At 45.2% G+C, this 18,371-nt stretch overlaps 1 protein-coding gene across 3 annotated transcripts in view; it reads left to right on the forward strand.

Moving 5' to 3' along the window:
* The first annotated feature begins 4,233 nt into the window (after window positions 1-4,233).
* The window catches only part of tut7 (terminal uridylyl transferase 7), a 57,111-nt gene continuing 42,973 nt past the window's right edge, over window positions 4,234-18,371 (forward strand). For all 3 annotated transcript variants that reach the window (XM_090191279.1, XM_090191278.1, XM_090191281.1), the window contains exons 1-11: window positions 4,234-4,402; window positions 5,504-5,794; window positions 5,877-6,010; window positions 6,567-6,724; window positions 9,926-10,042; window positions 10,159-10,336; window positions 11,970-12,058; window positions 13,009-13,060; window positions 13,198-13,267; window positions 13,476-13,602; window positions 14,175-14,294. In XM_090191279.1, the coding sequence (XP_090047405.1) occupies window positions 5,520-5,794; window positions 5,877-6,010; window positions 6,567-6,724; window positions 9,926-10,042; window positions 10,159-10,336; window positions 11,970-12,058; window positions 13,009-13,060; window positions 13,198-13,267; window positions 13,476-13,602; window positions 14,175-14,294 (1,320 nt within the window). In that variant the 5' untranslated portion in view covers window positions 4,234-4,402; window positions 5,504-5,519. The remainder of the gene's footprint in view (window positions 4,403-5,503; window positions 5,795-5,876; window positions 6,011-6,566; window positions 6,725-9,925; window positions 10,043-10,158; window positions 10,337-11,969; window positions 12,059-13,008; window positions 13,061-13,197; window positions 13,268-13,475; window positions 13,603-14,174; window positions 14,295-18,371) is intronic.

Below are 18,371 nucleotides of genomic sequence, written 5' to 3' on the forward strand. Positions count from 1 at the left end.
ACTGTAATGTATCATGGGTAAATTGTGACTGACTGATCTACAAATAATAATGACTAATTATTTATGATGCAAGGTTGTTTGTAGATCAGTCAGTGGGCAGTCGCCTGTCAGCTGCAATGTCCCACAAGTTCTCTATGCTCTTTGTGGGGTTTTGGTAGACTATAGCGCTAAATATCATTGAACAGAGGGTGGAACGGAGGGTGGTATGGAGGGTGGAATAGAGGGTGGAACGGAGGGTGGTATGGAGGGTGGTACGGAGGCTGGAACGGAGGGTGGTATGAGGGTGGTACGGAGGGTGGTACGGTGGGTGGATCGGACGGTGGTATGGAGGGTGGAACGGAGGGTGGTATGGAGGGTGGAACGGAGGGTGGTACGGAGGGTGGAACGGAGGGTGGTGTGGAGGGTGGTATGGAAGCTGGAACGGAGGGCGGTACGGAGGGTGGAACGGAGGGTGGTACGGAGGGTGGAAGGTAGGGTAGTACGGAGGGTGGAACGGAGGGTGGTACGGTGGGTGGATCGGACGGTGGTATGGAGGGTGGAACGGAGGGTGGTACGGAGGGTGGAACGGAGGGTGGTACGGAGGGTGGAACGGAGGGTGGTGTGGAGGGTGGAACGGAGGGTGGTACGGAGGGTGGAACGGAGGGTGGTGTGGAGGGTGGTGTGGAGGGTGGTACGGAGGGTGGAACGGAGGGTGGTGTGGAGGGTGGTATGGAGGCTGGAACGGAGGGCGGTACGGAGGGTGGTATGGAGACTGGAACGGAGGGTGGTACGGAGGGTGGGACGGAGGGTGGTACGGAGGGTGGAAGGTAGGGTAGTACGGAGGGTGGTACGGAGGGTGGGACGGAGGGTGGTACGGAGGGTGGAAGGTAGGGTAGTACGGAGGGTGGTACGGAGGGTAGTACGGAGGGTGGTACGGAGGGTTATTCGTCGCTACACAATGAGCTGAAAAGGACATATACTTCATGTCAGGTAATGGTTGAATTCTGACAAACAAAATAATTTATTCTTGAACATCGAATTCAATTAAGTTGATCAATATTCCCTCATATTCTAAAGTAAACTGAACGAAGGTAGATTATTGGATTTTTTTTCTCTCACTATAAACTGGAGCACAATGGCAGTTCAATAGACTCCATACTGTTCATTTACTACTAAAAACAGAAGTGTTTTGTCTTCCAGGTCCAACAGAATGGTAAATAGTCAACTGAACTCACTAAAAACCTAACTTTGAGATACACATCATGTAACTAGAAAACCGACCGCTGGATATTAAATGTATTTGACATGTGTTTGTTAGTCTAGTCTCAGGTCAAGGACGCAGTGGTCTAAGGCATTGCCACTCAGTGCAAAAGGTGTCACTACAGTCCCTGGTTCTAATCCACGCTGTATCATGGGAGTCCCATAGGACGGAGCACAATTGGCCCAGCGTCGTCCGGGTTTGGCTGGGGAAGGCTGTCATTTTAAATAAGAATTTGTTCTTAACTGACTTGCCTAACCCTATATAGTGCACTACTTTAGATCAGGGCCCTATTCAGTACACTACTTTAGACCAGAACCCTATTCTATATTTAGTGCACTACTTTAGACCAGAGCCCTATTCCATATATAGTGCACTACTTTAGACCAGAACCCTATTCCCTATATAGTGCACTACTTTAGGCCAGGGCCCTATTCCCTATATAGTGCACTACTTTAGACCAGGGCCCTATTCCCTATATAGTGCACTACTTTAGACCAGGGCCCTATTCCCTATATACAGTGCCTTGCGAAAGTATTCGGCCCCCTTGAACTTTGCGACCTTTGCCACATTTCAGGCTTCAAACATAAAGATATAAAACTGTATTTTTTTGTGAAGAATCAACAACAAGTGGGACACAATCATAAAGTGGAACGACATTTATTGGATATTTCAAACTTTTTTAACAAATCAAAAACTGAAAAATTGGGCGTGCAAAATTATTCAGCCCCCTTAAGTTAATACTTTGTAGCGCCACCTTTTGCTGCGATTACAGCTGTAAGTCGCTTGGGGTATGTCTCTATCAGTTTTGCACATCAAGAGACTGAAATTGTTGCCCATTCCTCCTTGCAAAACAGCTCGAGCTCAGTGAGGTTGGATGGAGAGCATTTGTGAACAGCAGTTTTCAGTTCTTTCCACAGATTCTCGATTGGTTTCAGGTCTGGACTTTTACTTGGCCATTCTAACACCTGGATATGTTTATTTTTGAACCATTCCATTGTAGATTTTGCTTTATGTTTTGGATCATTGTCTTTTTGGAAGACAAATCTCCGTCCCAGTCTCAGGTCTTTTGCAGACTCCATCAGATTTTCTTCCAGAATGGTCCTGTATTTGGCTCCATCCATCTTCCCATCAATTTTAACCATCTTCCCTGTCCCTGCTGAAGAAAATCAGGCCCAAACCATGATGCTGCCACCACCATGTTTGACAGTGGGGATGGTGTGTTCAGCTGTGTTGCTTTTACGCCAAACATAACGTTTTGCATTGTTGCCAAAAAGTTCAATTTTGGTTTCATCTGACCAGAGCACCTTCTTCCACGTTTGGTGTGTCTCCCAGGTGGCTTGTGGCAAACTTTAAACGACACTTTTTATGGATATCTTTAAGAAATGGCTTTCTTCTTGCCACTCTTCCATAAAGGCCAGATTTGTGCAATATACGACTGATTGTTGTCCTATGGACAGAGTCTCCCACCTCAGCTGTAGATCTCTGCAGTTCATCCAGAGTGATCATGGGCCTCTTGGCTGCATCTCTGATCCGTCTTCTCCTTGTATGAGCTGAAAGTTTAGATGGACGGCCAGGTCTTGGTAGATTTGCAGTGGTCTGATACTCCTTCCATTTCAATATTATCGCTTGCACAGTGCTCCTTGGGATGTTTAAAGCTTGGGAAATATTTTTGTATCCAAATCCGGCTTTAAACTTCTTCACAACAGTATCTTGGACCTGCCTGGTGTGTTCCTTGTTCTTCATGATGCTCTCTGCGCTTTTAACGGACCTCTGAGACTATCACAGTGCAGGTGCATTTATACGGAGACTTGATTACACACAGGTGGATTGTATTTATCATCATTAGTCATTTAGGTCAACATTGGATCATTCAGAGATCCTCACTGAACTTCTGGAGAGAGTTTGCTGCACTGAAAGTAAAGGGGCTGAATCATTTTGCACGCCCAATTTTTCAGTTTTTGATTTGTTAAAAAAGTTTGAAATATCCAATAAATGTCATTCCACTTCATGATTGTGTCCCACTTGTTGTTGATTCTTCACAAAAAAATACAGTTTTATATCTTTATGTTTGAAGCCTGAAATGTGGCAAAAGGTCGCAAGGCACTGTAGTGCACTACTTTAGACCAGAGCCCTATTCCCTATATAGTGCACTACTTTAGACCATGGCCCTATTCCCTGTGTAGTGCACTACTTTAGACCAGGGCCCTATTCCCTATATAGTGCACTACTTTAGACCAGGGCCCTATTCCCTATGTAGTGCACTACTTGTGACCAGGTCCCATAGGGTTCTGGTCAAAAGTAGTGCACTGTATAGGAAAGAGGGTATTGTTTAGGACGAAGCTCATGTTAACTGTGATCACACTGACCTACGAACTATGTTTGTGCTGAATGAGCTAACATGAGGTCTAAAGTGCTTAACTGCACATTTAAATTATTGACTGCTTATAATAGTCCTGTTTCACCGTATGTACAAGTGGGTAACCTGTACAGGTGTGAGGTGTGAAATGGAAATGTGATTTTTGCATATCGCACTCCCCCAGAGACCCTCAGAGACTGGGGTCGCTGCCAGGGTCTGCAATTCTTGACGGCAACCCTGGAGAAATTAGGGTTAATTGCCTTGCTCAGGGGTAGAACAACAGATTTTTACCTTGTCAGCTCTGAGATTCGATCCAGCAACTTTGCTGTTCCTGGCCCAACGCTCCTAACCGGCAGTCTACCAACCACCCCTTCTTAATCTGTGTCTGGGAAACCAGCCCTAAATGGATAACATGGTTTAACATCCAGGCTGATTAATCTTTATTAGAGCTCCGATATTCCACAAATAACGAACATCTTAATTTGTAACCAACTCTCTCCATATCCCAAAGGGCTCCTTTATTGAATGACTTGGCAGTGTCACCTCTGAATTAAAAATCCATTTCCATGTCCTTCACTATTTTCACCAGTAGAGGGCAGTAACCACTCAACAAACCAAAAAAATATATAAGATAAATACGTGAAACGTGTATTTCAACGTCATCAGGAAACATGTTTTGCTCTTCCCTTGGAAACTCTTGTGCGTAGAACATTGTATTGGTGTAGAAGGTGTTTGTGGCCAGCTAGCTAGCTACCGATACCATAACGAATAAACACAGGAGTATGCTGCCCATACAAACACTCAAGGTATTGCTAAATATTATGGTCACCGTTTATGTTTGTGTATTAGCTAGCAGTGCAACCCCAAAAGACAGGTAACATGAGTAGCCGGATAGCTAACAGGCTAGTGTAGCTAGCTAGCTAACACAGTAACTGGTGTTAGCGGTTTCATTCGATAAACAGAAAGGTCACAGATTGTGAAATCAGACCAGGTTAGTTACTGGTTTTGTAGTCAAATTAGCCAGTTGTACAGAATAGATCCAACACTTGTCAGCACATAGTCCTTTAAGCTAAGCGACAAGTTGCTAAATGTCAAGTCATGGTGGCTAGCATAGTTAGCCAATAACCTTGTGACAACATGCTAACATGCTAAAGTTAGATAGCTAACACTCAGGAAGAAGAAGAAACCAAAAACAAACACCTGCCAGGCAAGTTGTTTTACAAATGTAACGCATGGCTTAGTTAATATGTGATCAGTAACATAAAATAGTCAACCACACTTACTGACAATTGTTACTAAACTGTTGGGCCTTCATAGCTAGCTAGCAGTTTGGCGTGACGGCTAATTAACTCCATTGTTACGTATTGAGACTAAGTATTTGTTCGGGTGGATCAAAACTGTAATGTATCATGGGTAAATTGTGACTGACTGATCTACAAATAATAATGACTGGCTATTTTTGATGCAAGGTTGTTTGTCGATCAGTCAGTGGTTATGGTAGACTATAACGCTAAATATCATTGGGTATTGAAGTGGGTTGTTTAGAGAGGACTTCCTTCCGGAGTAATGGCAGACACACAACTTTTCAGTAAAGTACTCATTGCATCTGAAACTATTTATCTGTCTCCGTTCCCATTCCTGAGTGAGTCTTCATAGCTACCTAGTTGACTAGCAGTTTGGCATGATAGCTAATTAACTCGCTTACGTTTTGAGGAAGTAGCTAGTTAGCTAACATATATAGAAGTAAGCCAAATGAATGAACTGTCCTTATATGTGATGTCTTTACGAGCTTGTAGCCACGTATGTATTGTCCAGGGCTTCTTTAACACCCTGGGCCAGAGCTAGTGGCCACTACATTCCCCAGGGGTAGTAATGGATGACATCTCCCTCTCGTTGTCACATCACAGGCCTAGTAGAAACACCATGGAAGAGTCAGGAGGCAGGCCACGCTACCCCAAGCAGGAAGGCCGGGAGAGGGGCCCGGTAGCAGACGAGGCTGACACCTGGAGGAACCAGGATGCAGGGAGAGGGTACAGCCCCAAGCCGGAGAGGCGTGGCCAGGGGAAGAGGGGAGGCCACGGAGGGCTTCACCACGCCAGCTCCAAGAAGGGAGCGATGGAGCCCCAGAGCAGCTACCCTGCAGGGGGATTCAAAGAGGGCCACAGCCCCTCACAGAGGGAGGACTTCCAGAGAGCCAGGTAGCTACGCTAAGATCAAATAGTTATCATTTCTCATAGGAAAACATGTCACGCTAAGTCGCCATGCTAACACTATTTGCAGGTACCCAGAGAGCCAGCAGGCCGAGGGCCGGGAGGAGAACTGGAGAGAGCGCCCTTCACAACACTGGAGGAGAACTTCTCAGGGAGAGGACAGGGAGCAGAGGAGAGACAACGTTGACAACACACTTCACTCAGGTACACCAACACCTCCTGGCGGGTGGGGGTGTCGACGAATGTAGATAATGTAGTCGGGTGGGTAATGTAGTCGGGTGGGTAATGTAGTCGGGTGGGTAATGTAGTCGGGTGGGTAATGTAGCTGGGTGGGTAATGTAGCTGGGTAGATAATGTAGCCGGGCGGGTAGATAATGTAGCCGGGCTGGGTAGATAATGTAGCCGGGAAGATAATGTAGTCAGGAAGATAGGACAGGGAGCATTATGGCAGGAGAGAGACCGCAGACAACTCACCTCACAGCTCAGCCAACCCAAACAAAGTTCTCCTGTCTTATCTTCAGTAGGGGCGCGTTCCACTTCAAAAGGGGAGTTGAGACGCATCACCTCGCATCATAATTAACTACTCAATATTATTTGTAGATCAGCCAGTCACAATTTACCCATGATACATCACGGATGTAATGGTCTCGAACACAGCGGGGGGAGTCATGAAAGTGTGTGAAGTGCTCTAGGTAACGTCGTTTTTTTTGTCTCCGCGGGGGAAGGAGGACTATGGCTAACATAGTTTGTGTGCTCCCAGGGGGCAGGAATCGTAGAAACCATAACTGGAGGCGGGGTCTAGGTGAGGAGGACCATGGGCCGGTGGTGGATGAGTCGGCTCTGTCAGCCAAAGAGCTGCTGGGACTGAAACAGGCGGAGGACAAGATTGGCAGAGAGAAGATCTTCCGTCTGAAGAAGGTGAGCCATCCATCCGGAGAGGAGGAGCGTTACTCAACTCCCATCAGTGTTTTCCCTAAATGTCTGCTGTGTGCTAAACAGCCAGTAACAGACTTATTTTCGGCAGCTACTTTTTCCCTCTTCTTCTTTTAAACATTTCAGTTCAGAAAAGTCTGTATAACCTTTCTCCCGCTAGGTTGTTTTTCAACGCTTGGTTGTTGGTCAACATTAGTTTATGTTTGCTTCAACAGACAGCCGAACCCTGTTACCACACTAACCACCTGCCCTCAAAAGGGCTGAAAATTTGTCTCGCCTAAGTGATTCATATTTGAGGGTACTAGGGCTGTCCCCGACAACGACAACAACAACAAAATGATCTGGTTGACCGAGAGTCGATTTGTCGAAGTGTTAAACTTATTTTCCCCGTATAGACACACCCCATGTGTTTGAATCAAATCAACTTTATATGCACTGAGCTTGTCTGATGCTTTAAGCACACAGTTTAATGAAATAATTAAGACAGAAAAAGGGCTGAACAAAGAGCCTGATGAATTGGGCACCACAGCGTGTTTATTGTCCATGCTGAAGCTGCAACATAATTTCAGCCATTTAGTTACTTTCTTGTTTCTGACTGAAAAGTTATTTTTTTTACCGAAATCCCTAATTTGTTTAGGAAAAACATTCCCTATTTCCCTCAACCCATGCTCTCTTTACATGTAAGCACCCGAGCTAACGAGGTAAAAATATGTCGTTCTGCCCCTGAGCGAGGCAGTTAACCTGTTCCTCGGGCGCCGAAGACGTGGATGTTGATTAAGGCAGCCCCCCCCCCCCACACACACACACACACCTCCCCACACACACACACCTCTCTGATTCAGAGGGGTTAGGTTAAATGGGGAAGACACATTTCAGTTGAATGCATTCAGTTGGACAACTGACTAGGTATCCCTCTTTCCCATCGCATGTATGTGACCAATAGGGCCTGACCTCTATATGCATGTGACCTCCTATAGCCTATCATAATCACATCAATACATTGGATATAACAAAATCATGAACACGGTAACATGTGAAAGCAAAATGAACGTGAAAAATAAACTCAAACCGGCTTAACTGGTTGCTCAGGTGGGAAAGGGGAAGTCAGACGTGTGGAAGACATTTGACTTCGTTGTGGAAATCACTGGCGCTCCAGAGAAAGGAGGGTCTAGGAGCAGTGTTGTGAGTATTGTGTGTGCCAAACAGTTAATGTTAGATCACAATATAGTTTTTTGTGACCATTTTGGAAGTGTAAACAACACTGAAGTGCACCGGAGAGTCGGTTCTAATGGGGAGAAAAAAAATTATATCTAATATTTAATAATAATACTCACAACACTGCTCCTAGACCCCCCTTTCTCTGGAGCGCCAGTGATTTTATATATATATATATACACACATATATAAGCCTTGATTACAGCAGACTAAAAACAGTTGCATGATTTTGTGAATTGCAATTTCTTTATTGTTTAGGCTAATTATTCAAAGCTCCCTTTATGTAATTTTCAAACTAAAATGCTTGATTGCATTTCAGAGCGTGATGGGATGGATGAATGATTGATTGATGCTGTAGCCTATATATTGAATATAGTTCTAAGTAAGTTACAGTATTAGGACTAAACAGGATGTGCTCTTAGGCCTACAGGTTATACAAGACTGCTATACTAAGACCACTAATGATAACAACATTATTATTATCATTATACTAAGTTATAATTGTAAAAAATACCAGTAAGGAGAACTTACTCAAGATAAATGAGTGTATGGGAGTGTGAGCTGTGTGCATGTTATGAATTATAAGTAATAGCAGTCTGTTCTAACTGGGGGGGGGGATTAGTCTTTATTACTGCATAGCAAAGATTAAAAACAACCGAAATCTGGGAAATAGCTTTATCTGACATTTTGCTGTTGCATGAGGCTTAGGGCTCATAGTAGGTTATTAAACAATAAAACAGGAAACAGAAGCAGGATCTGCTTCCTTTCTATATATATATATATATGTATGTATGTATGTATGTATATGTATGTATGTATGTATGTATGTATGTATGTATGTATGTATGTATGTATGTATGTATGTATGTATGTATGTATGTATGTATATTTATATGTATATTTATATGTATATTTATATGTATATGTATATATTTATATGTATATGTATGCAATAACAACAGGAGGTTTGAGCTTGGTTTAGGCGCAACAGAGCTCTTAAAGGGGCAGTGTCGTCTTTAAAGGGGCAGTGACATACTTTGTAATAGAAACAACACGACACGTTTTATTTCTTATTATTGAATAATACTGACAAGCAGGATGTTGGGTCCAATGGGGTAGCCGTCCCCAAAACGTGAAGCCCGGGGAAGTTCCATGGAGAAATCGGCTAAACAAGGGGGTCAGAACCCGGTATAAATCCGTGATGCATCGTAAAACACGCCAAACCAATCAAAGGCCTTGCTTGGGCGGAGCGCCAAAGGCCTTGCTTGGGCGGAGCGCCAAAGGCAGATTTAAGAGGGTTAGTGGCGTAGTGGGGCGACAGTGGCGTAGGACTAAACATGCCAACAAAACAACCACTGGTGAATTTTAAACGTTTGTTGGTTTTCACATCATCTCTGTTATTTAGAGATGAGCTAAGACTGCAGCAAGAGAAGGGGAAATGGTCTGTGATGGTCTGTGCTATCCAATGCTGACCACATCAACATCTTTACCTTTCTGAAGTGATATTTGACTGTGTAGGCTAGCATGACGGGCAGGAAGTAGCTACCAACTATGAGGTTTTGTTTTGGTCTACACACAATACCCCATAATGTCAAAGTGGAATTATGTTTTTAGAAATTGCCTCTGCTGGACAGCCAGGAAACGCTGGCTGGCTTCTCGATGTGCTTATTAGAGAGAACAGTGCTTCACTGTCCTCAACATTGTACATTTGTTGTTCTGGCTTCACATTCACACAACTGATTTCAACTAATCAGGGGATTGACTTACTGTGTACTCTATGGCCACTCTGCCACTGACTTTCTCTCTCTCTGAGGTCCCACAGTAACCCCAGTTCTCTGTCTCTCTCTCTCTCTCTCTCTCTGTCTCTGTCTGTCTGTCTCTGTCTCTCTCTCTCTCTCTCTCTCTGTCTCTCTCTCTCTCTCTCTGAGGTCCCACAGTAACCCCAGTTCTCTCTCTCTCTCTCTCTCTCAGAGGTCCCACAGTAACCCCAGTGCTGTCTACTCCTGCTCTCTGTGTGAGGTACTGCTGGACTCTGTCTCTGACGCTCACAGACACATGAAAGACAAGTGGCACAAGAGGAGAGCCAAGGTGAGAACAACTGATACTATTGTTATATTATTCAAAATAATAAGATATAACAATGTTTTATTATGACCTGTGTGCGTAACGTGTGTGTGTGTTTGCTCTGTGACTGCCCTCTGTAGGAGCGTTGTGAGGAGGAGATGCTGACGGAGATTGCGCCCCCCAGGGCAGAGCAGGTGGCAGCAGTGGGCATGGCCCTGGAGGGCGTGGTCAGAGAGAGGGGGATGAGTGACCAGGATGTAGAGAACAGACAAAAGATCGTCTCCAACATGCAGGAAGTCCTCACAGCCGTCCTGCCTGGTGAGAGAATGGACACTAGACTAGAGGTGTAGACTAGACCAGTGTTTTGGGGACAATAAAAGGCCACTCTAAAATGTGCAGTTTTGTCAGACAACGGAATGTCACAAATGTCTCAAGTTTTGAGGGAGCAATTGGCATGCTGACTGCAGGAATGTCCAACAGAGCTGATCGAATGTTAATTTCTCTACTGTAAGCCTCAACGTCTTTTTTGAGAATTTGGGGGTACATCCAACCGGCCTAAACCACAGACCACATCTAACCACGCCAGCCCAGGACCTCCACATCCATCAGACAGCTGATGAAACTGTGGGTTTGCACAACCAAAGAATTTCTGCACAAACAGTGAAGCTTAACTGCTCGTCGTCCTCACCAAATCAAATGTATTTATAAAGCCCTTCGAACATCAGCTGATATCTCAAAGTGCTGTACAGAAAACCAGCCTAAAACCCCAAACAGCAAGCAATGCAGGCACAGAAGCACGGTGGCTAGGAAAAACTGCCTAGAAAGTCCAAAACCTAGGAAGAAACCTAGAGAGGAACCAGGCTATGAGGGGTGGCCAGTCCTCTTCTGGCTGTGCCGGGTGGAGATTATAACAGAACATGGCCAAGATGTTCAAATGTTCATAAATTACCAGGAGTGCTTGGGTTGGGGTGTAGGGTTTGAAAGTAGGGAAGGGCCTACCTTTTCAGCAATCTCTTAGCTTTCCTCAAACACAGGAAGTGTGGTGTTATTTGGACTTATGGTTCACAATAAGGTTTTCCAAAAAGTGTCCAAGATGGAGGAGAATATATCCTGATGGTCCTTGAGACAAATTTGTTCAGCATGAGGAATGACACCTACATACACTGAGTGTACAAAACATTAGGAACACCTGCCTAATATTGAGTTGCCACGCTGTTTAGCCCTCATAACAGCCTGAATTTGTCGGGTCATGGACTCTACACGGTGTCAAACGTTCCACAGGGATGCTGACTCATGTTGACTTCAATGCTTCCCACAGTTGTGTCTAGTTGGCTGGATGTCCTTTGGGTGGTGAACTGTTCTTGATACACACAGGAAACTGTTCAGTGTGAAAAACCTATTTTCTCCCCTTCACCTACACTGATAGAAGTGGATTTAACAAGTTACATCAATTAGGGATCATAGATTTCACCTGGGTTCACCTGGTCAGTCTGTCATGGAAAGGGCAGTTCCTAATATTTTGTAGACTCAGTGTACAAAGTTTAAGTCTGTCAAACAAGGTGTCCAAAATAAGGGCTTATGTGTTACTGCTGACAACAGCACCCCCTATAGGCCAACTGGTGCCGTTCTTTAACTTATTCAGTTTAAAAGTTAATCATTTGTTGGGTGATTTTATATTTGTCCTATTTAACACATGTACAAGTGTGTGTTAATGTGCATGTGAATAGGATTTTAACTAGACAAGCGTGCTGAGTGGGAATGATGGGGAGTCCTGGAGAAACTCTACTTTAGCCAGGGAGCAAGTCTCCAGAACATGTAGTTTAGGTGGGGTTTTTTTTCCTGGAAAGGCTAGGCATGTTTACAGTAGAAAGATGAGAATATCATTAAGGATGAATAGGGTTAATGTTTTAGTTTTTTTGTGTGTGTTCTCTATTTGCCCCCCACCCCCCAGAGGTGAAACTCAGGCTCTATGGGTCTTCCTGCACCAAGTTTGGTTTCAAAGATTCTGATGTCAACATTGATATCCAGTTCCCCCCTCATGTGAGTAGCCCTGCTTGCTAATGAGATGCGTGTGAGTAGCCCTGCTTGCTAATGAGACGCGTGCGAGTAGCCCTGCTTGCTGATGAGATGCGTGTGAGTAGCCCTGCTTGCTAATGAGATGCGTGTGAGTAGCCCTGCTTGCTAATGAGATGCGTGTGAGTAGCCCTGCTTGCTGATGAGACGCGTGCGAGTAGCCCTGCTTGCTGATGAGATGCGTGTGAGTAGCCCTGCTTGCTAATGAGATGCGTGTGAGTAGCCCTGCTTGCTAATGAGATGCGTGTGAGTAGCCCTGCTTGCTAATGAGATGCGTGTGAGTAGCCCTGCTTGCTAATGAGATGCGTGTGAGTAGCCCTGCTTGCTAATGAGATGCGTGTGAGTAGCCCTGCTTGCTGATGAGATGCGTGTGAGTAGCCCTGCTTGCTGATGAGATGCGTGTTAGTAGCCCTGCTTGCTGATGAGATGCGTGTGAGTAGCCCTGCTTGCTGATGAGATGCGTGTGAGTAGCCCTGCTTGCTAATGAGATGCGTGTGAATAGCCCTGCTTGCTAATGAGATGCGTGTGAGTAGCCCTGCTTGCTAATGAGATGCGTGTGAGTAGCCCTGCTTGCTAATGAGATGCGTGTGAGTAGCCCTGCTTGCTGATGAGATGCGTGTGAGTAGCCCTGCTTGCTAATGAGATGCGTGTGAGTAGCCCTGCTTGCTAATGAGATGCGTGTGAGTAGCCCTGCTTGCTAATGAGATGCGTGTGTTCCTCTTCCTAGACTAATAGTGAATGATTTGTTTATTTTCCATTTTGCTGTGATGGTCATGTTTTTCCTGAAGCTCTATAATATTGTCATCTATGATTTTATTAAGGTTTTGAAATGGGTCTGTGTTCACAGATATTCCCTTTGTGTAATCTATCATATATATATTCTTTTAAATTCTATATATTTTTTTCAATGTTCACAGATGCACCAGCCAGACGTTCTGTTGCTGGTACAGAAGAGTCTGTCAGTCAGCCGTGAGTATGACTGACTGTTCCCCCCTCGAGACACGCTACTGTAGAAACCACCATAATAACCAATGAAACTGTTAGCATTAGCATCGTCATTTAGTGGAGTTGATGATGGAGTTGGTGGTGGTGGTGGTTGTTTCCAGATCTCTACAGTAACCTGGAGGTAGACTTTCATGCCAGGGTTCCGGTGGTCATCTGTAAAGACAAGGACAGGTCAGTCCTTCATTAATCACATCCATTGTTCTCTATCCTCACCTTCTTTCATATGTGCTGCTATCTGACAGTTGTATTGTTCAGCACTAATCTTCCTGAATATAACCACATCTCCCTTTTGATCGACGTGAAAGTGTGGCTGATGGGGGGACCTGTAGTTTTTCAGGAAGAACCTGTCTGATGGTTGTTGTTGTTGTTGTTGTCCAAGTGGTCTGGTGTGTAAGGTGAGCGCAGGAAATGACAACGCCTGCCTGACCACCTCCTTCCTGTTTGAGCTGTCCAGTCGGGAGCCTCTCCTGCTACCACTGGTCCTGGGTTTCAGACACTGGGCCTGGGTGAGTTTATTCATTGGCCCTCATACCTGGTTACTACCACATCACCAGTTAGCCTATCAGTGTTTCCTCTAGATCACGGGGAACTTTGATGGGGAGTGGGGGCCACAAAGAATCCTAACTTATCATGAGGGTCAGCAGTGGCCCGTGGGTATGCGTTCCCACACATGCAGTCGAAGCCGGCCCTGAGTTTGTTTGGTCCTAAGTTTTGTTTTCTCGGCTCTTGATAGCGGAGAGAAAAAATGCGAATGTGATACATTTTCCCTGCAATTCTGAACATTTTACCATGGGGCGTAGAGAAGACTTTGAGTTGATCCGCGGGCCTACAAAAAAGGGGGTCCCGTGCCACCAGTTGCCCATCCCTGCCCTAGATATTTCTCTAGGTGAGGCGCTGAGGTTCCTCAGACATTTTGGCCGGTGAATTAAGTCACATTTTCACATAATCTGTAAATTAACTTCACATTGGATTTGTGTCAGTTAAGATTCACTCCATATATTCAGAATTGTCCTTTGTGTCCCAAGGCTCACTTTTCAGTGTTTTTGACATTGTGTGCTCCCCCGTCTGTCTGTCTCAGATCTGTCACGTGGACCGAGCGGAGGAGGGAGGTCTGCCTTCGTACGTCCTGGCTCTCATGGTCATCTACTTCCTCCAACAGAGGAAACGGCCCGTCCTGCCTGCCTACCTGGGACACGAGGTACACACACAGTCTTGTTTTAACCTTTTCACACGTACCAACACACACACACACCCGGGTGTGATCATTCTACACTGGTCCCTGTCGAGCGCGATCAAACCGGTGTCATTAGAACACCTATTTAGAATGTCCAGTTTCGAATGATGCAACAATCAGCGAATGATGCAACAATCAGCGAATGATGCAACAATCAGCGAATGATGCAACAATCAGCGAATGATGCAACAATCAGGGAATGATGCAACAATCAGCGAATGATGCAACAATCAGGGAATGATGCAACAATCAGCGAATGATGCAACAATCAGGGAATGATGCAACAATCAGGGAATGATGCAACAATCAGCGAATGATGCAACAATCAGCGAATGATGCAACAATCAGGGAATGATGCAACAATCAGGGAATGATGCAACAATCAGCGAATGATGCAACAATCAGCGAATGATGCAACAATCAGGGAATGATGCAACAATCAGCGAATGATGCAACAATCAGGGAATGATGCAACAATCAGGGAATGATGCAACAATCAGCGAATGATGCAACAATCAGCGAATGATGCAACAATCAGGGAATGATGCAACAATCAGCGAATGATGCAACAATCAGCGAATGATGCAACAATCAGGGAATGATGCAACAATCAGGGAATGATGCAACAATCAGGGAATGATGCAACAATCAGGGAATGATGCAACAATCAGGGAATGATGCAACAATCAGCGAATGATGCAACAATCAGCGAATGACGCAACAGTCAGGGAATGACGCAACAGTCAGGGAATGACGCAACAGTCAGGGAATGACGCAACAGTCAGCGAATGACGCAACAGTCAGGGAATGACGCAACAGTCAGGGAATGACGCAACAGTCAGGGAATGACGCAACAGTCAGGGAATGACGCAACAGTCAGGGAATGACGCAACAGTCAGGGAATGACGCAACAGTCAGCGAATGACGCAACAGTCAGCGAATGACGCAACAGTCAGGGAATGACGCAACAGTCAGGGAATGACGCAACAGTCAGGGAATGACGCAACAGTCAGCGAATGACGCAACAGTCAGCGAATGACGCAACAGTCAGGGAATGACGCAACAGTCAGGGAATGACGCAACAGTCAGGGAATGACGCAACAGTCAGCGAATGACGCAACAGTCAGCGAATGACGCAACAGTCAGGGAATGACGCAACAGTCAGCGAATGACGCAACAGTCAGCGAATGACGCAACACAGTTCTATTTTTTTTTTTTTTTTTTTTTTTCCAGAGATATTTTTGCACAAACACAGTCCTTACAAAGTTATGTCCAGAATGTGAGCTGTTTTATTTTTTGGGTGCGACGTTCAGACATTCACAGAAGTAGCTACAGCGTAACACAATCATCCAAACCGGAAAAATGTAGGTTACATTTGTCCCAGCGCTAACCGAGGAAAGGTTGACGTAACGCAAGCTGTCATATTTTATAACTCTCGGCTGACATAAACGACACTGAATTAGCTAATAGCAATTACTATTTATAATTAATCACATGACAGGTGAGCTCACCATTGATCTAAATAATTCAGTAAAACACTTAGCAGAAGTCGAAAGTCATCCGAAGATGGCTAGTTTGTGTGTTGCTGCCAAGCTTGTTTTCTTTCCGCATCAACCAAAGATAATAAAGAGGAGACAAGATGAGTTTGGTCTGTTTTATAGTGTGCATGTTGAAAGGGGGTGTGTCGTCTACGATCATCCACTTCCCTTCATTCACTTCCAGAAGTTTACACCGAAAGATGAGTGAACTATTCCTTCACCTCATTAAACCATCTATGGTCTTGACAGATTACGTGACACCCAGAATGCATTGCATAATGTCAACAAACATGGCGCCACACACAGCTGGCGAATAGCTTAGCTCATTATAATCAGTACAACCTTCAAAAAAGTATTTTACACACATCATAGGTGTCCATTACAATCTACTCAATAATCGTAATGCATTATTTGTCACCAGTAATTGAAAATGTGAATAAAACTGTATATACATTATGGTACATACATACTGAAAGGCGCCTACAGCGGAAAAGACAACACGATATACAGAAAATAGGGAACTTACTTTGATAGGAACGCACACTTGTCCAAAGTTATTATCAGTAAGGAAAACAACAAGGAAGACGAAGCCGAGCGCCAGGAAGAACTGCCCAAATATTTACTTACTTGATCTGTGCGGTGGGCTCTCCTCCACGAGAGAAGTTTATCCAGCTCAGTAAAACATAAATTGTCCGCAACGCTGACATTGACTACTTCTATGTGAATTAATGAGGCGGAACACTCCTCAACTCAAACTGTTAGAGAATCATTAGATATTGACGAGTTGAAACAGTCTATAGATAATTATCAGACAGCGGATGGCAACTGTCCTGATCCGTAACAATCACATTTTAGAACAGTGACTGCATTCTGACATCACGTGCATAAAACAACTCACGACCGTTAATGTTTAACTCACGCTGGGGCGACCGTTAGAGATGTTTAACTCACGCTGGGGCGACCGTTAGAGATGTTTAACTCACGCTGGGGCGACCGTTAGAGATGTTTAACTCACGCTGGGGCGACCGTTAGAGATGTTTAACTCACGCTGGGGCGACCGTTAGATATTTAACTCACGCTGGGGCGACCGTTAGATATTTAACTCACGCTGGGGCGACCGTTAGAGATATTTAACTCACGCTGGGGCGACCGTTAGAGATGTTTAACTCACGCTGGGGCGACCGTTAGATATTTAACTCAAGCTGGGGCGACCGTTAGATATTTAACTCACGCTGGGGCGACCGTTAGATATTTAACTCACGCTGGGGCGACCGTTAGAGATATTTAACTCACGCTGGGGCAACCGTTAGAGATGTTTAACTCACGCTGGGGCGACCATTAGATGTTTAACTCACGCTGGGGCGACCGATAGAGATATTTAACTCACGCTGGGGCGACCGTTAGAGATATTTAACTCACGCTGGGGCGACCGTTAGAGATGTTTAACTCACGCTGGGGCGACCGTTAGATATTTAACTCAAGCTGGGGCGACCGTTAGATATTTAACTCACGCTGGGGCGACCGTTAGATATTTAACTCACGCTGGGGCGACCGTTAAGAGATATTTAACTCACGCTGGGGCGACCGTTAGAGATATTTAACTCACGCTGGGGCAACCGTTAGAGATGTTTAACTCACGCTGGGGCGACCGTTAGATATTTAACTCACGCTGGGGCGACCGTTAGAGATATTTAACTCACGCTGGGGCAACCGTTAGAGATGTTTAACTCACGCTGGGGCGACCGTTAGAGATATTTAACTCACGCTGGGGCGACCGTTAGAGATATTTAACTCACGCTGGGGCGACCGTTAGAGATATTTAACTCACGCTGGGGCAACCATTAGATATTTAACTCACGCTGGGGCAACCGTTAGATATTTAACTCACGCTGGGGCGACCGTTAGATATTTAACTCACGCTGGGGCGACCGTTAGAGATATTTAACTCACGCTGGGGCGACCGTTAGAGATGTTTAACTCACGCTGGGGCGACCATTAGATGTTTAACTCACGCTGGGGCGACCGATAGAGATATTTAACTCACGCTGGGGCGACCGATAGAGATATTTAACTCACGCTGGGGCGACCGATAGAGATGTTTAACTCACGCTGGGGCGACCATAAGATATTTAACTCACGCTGGGGCGACCGTTAGAGATGTTTAACTCACGCTGGGGCGACCGATAGAGATATTTAACTCACGCTGGGGCGACCGTTAGATATTTAACTCACGCTGGGGCGACCGTTAGATATTTAACTCACGCTGGGGCGACCGTTAGAGATGTTTAACTCATGCTGGGACGACCATTAGATATTTAACTCCCGCTGGGGCAACCGTTAGAGATGTTTAACTCACGCTGGGACGACCCGTTTGTCCCAGCGGGGGGAGGGTAACGTAAACCAATTCACGTTGTCAACGCAATTCTAATTGAGTTTCACCCATCTCCCTAAGGGAGACTCCTAAATTGATAACAGTTTGTTTTAGGCGATTTTTACAGCTAGC

The sequence above is a fragment of the Oncorhynchus mykiss genome, chromosome 11 (genome assembly GCF_057628025.1).
Source record: "Oncorhynchus mykiss isolate SJ-2025 chromosome 11, ASM5762802v1, whole genome shotgun sequence".
In the NCBI taxonomy this organism is placed as follows: Eukaryota; Metazoa; Chordata; class Actinopteri; order Salmoniformes; family Salmonidae; genus Oncorhynchus; species Oncorhynchus mykiss.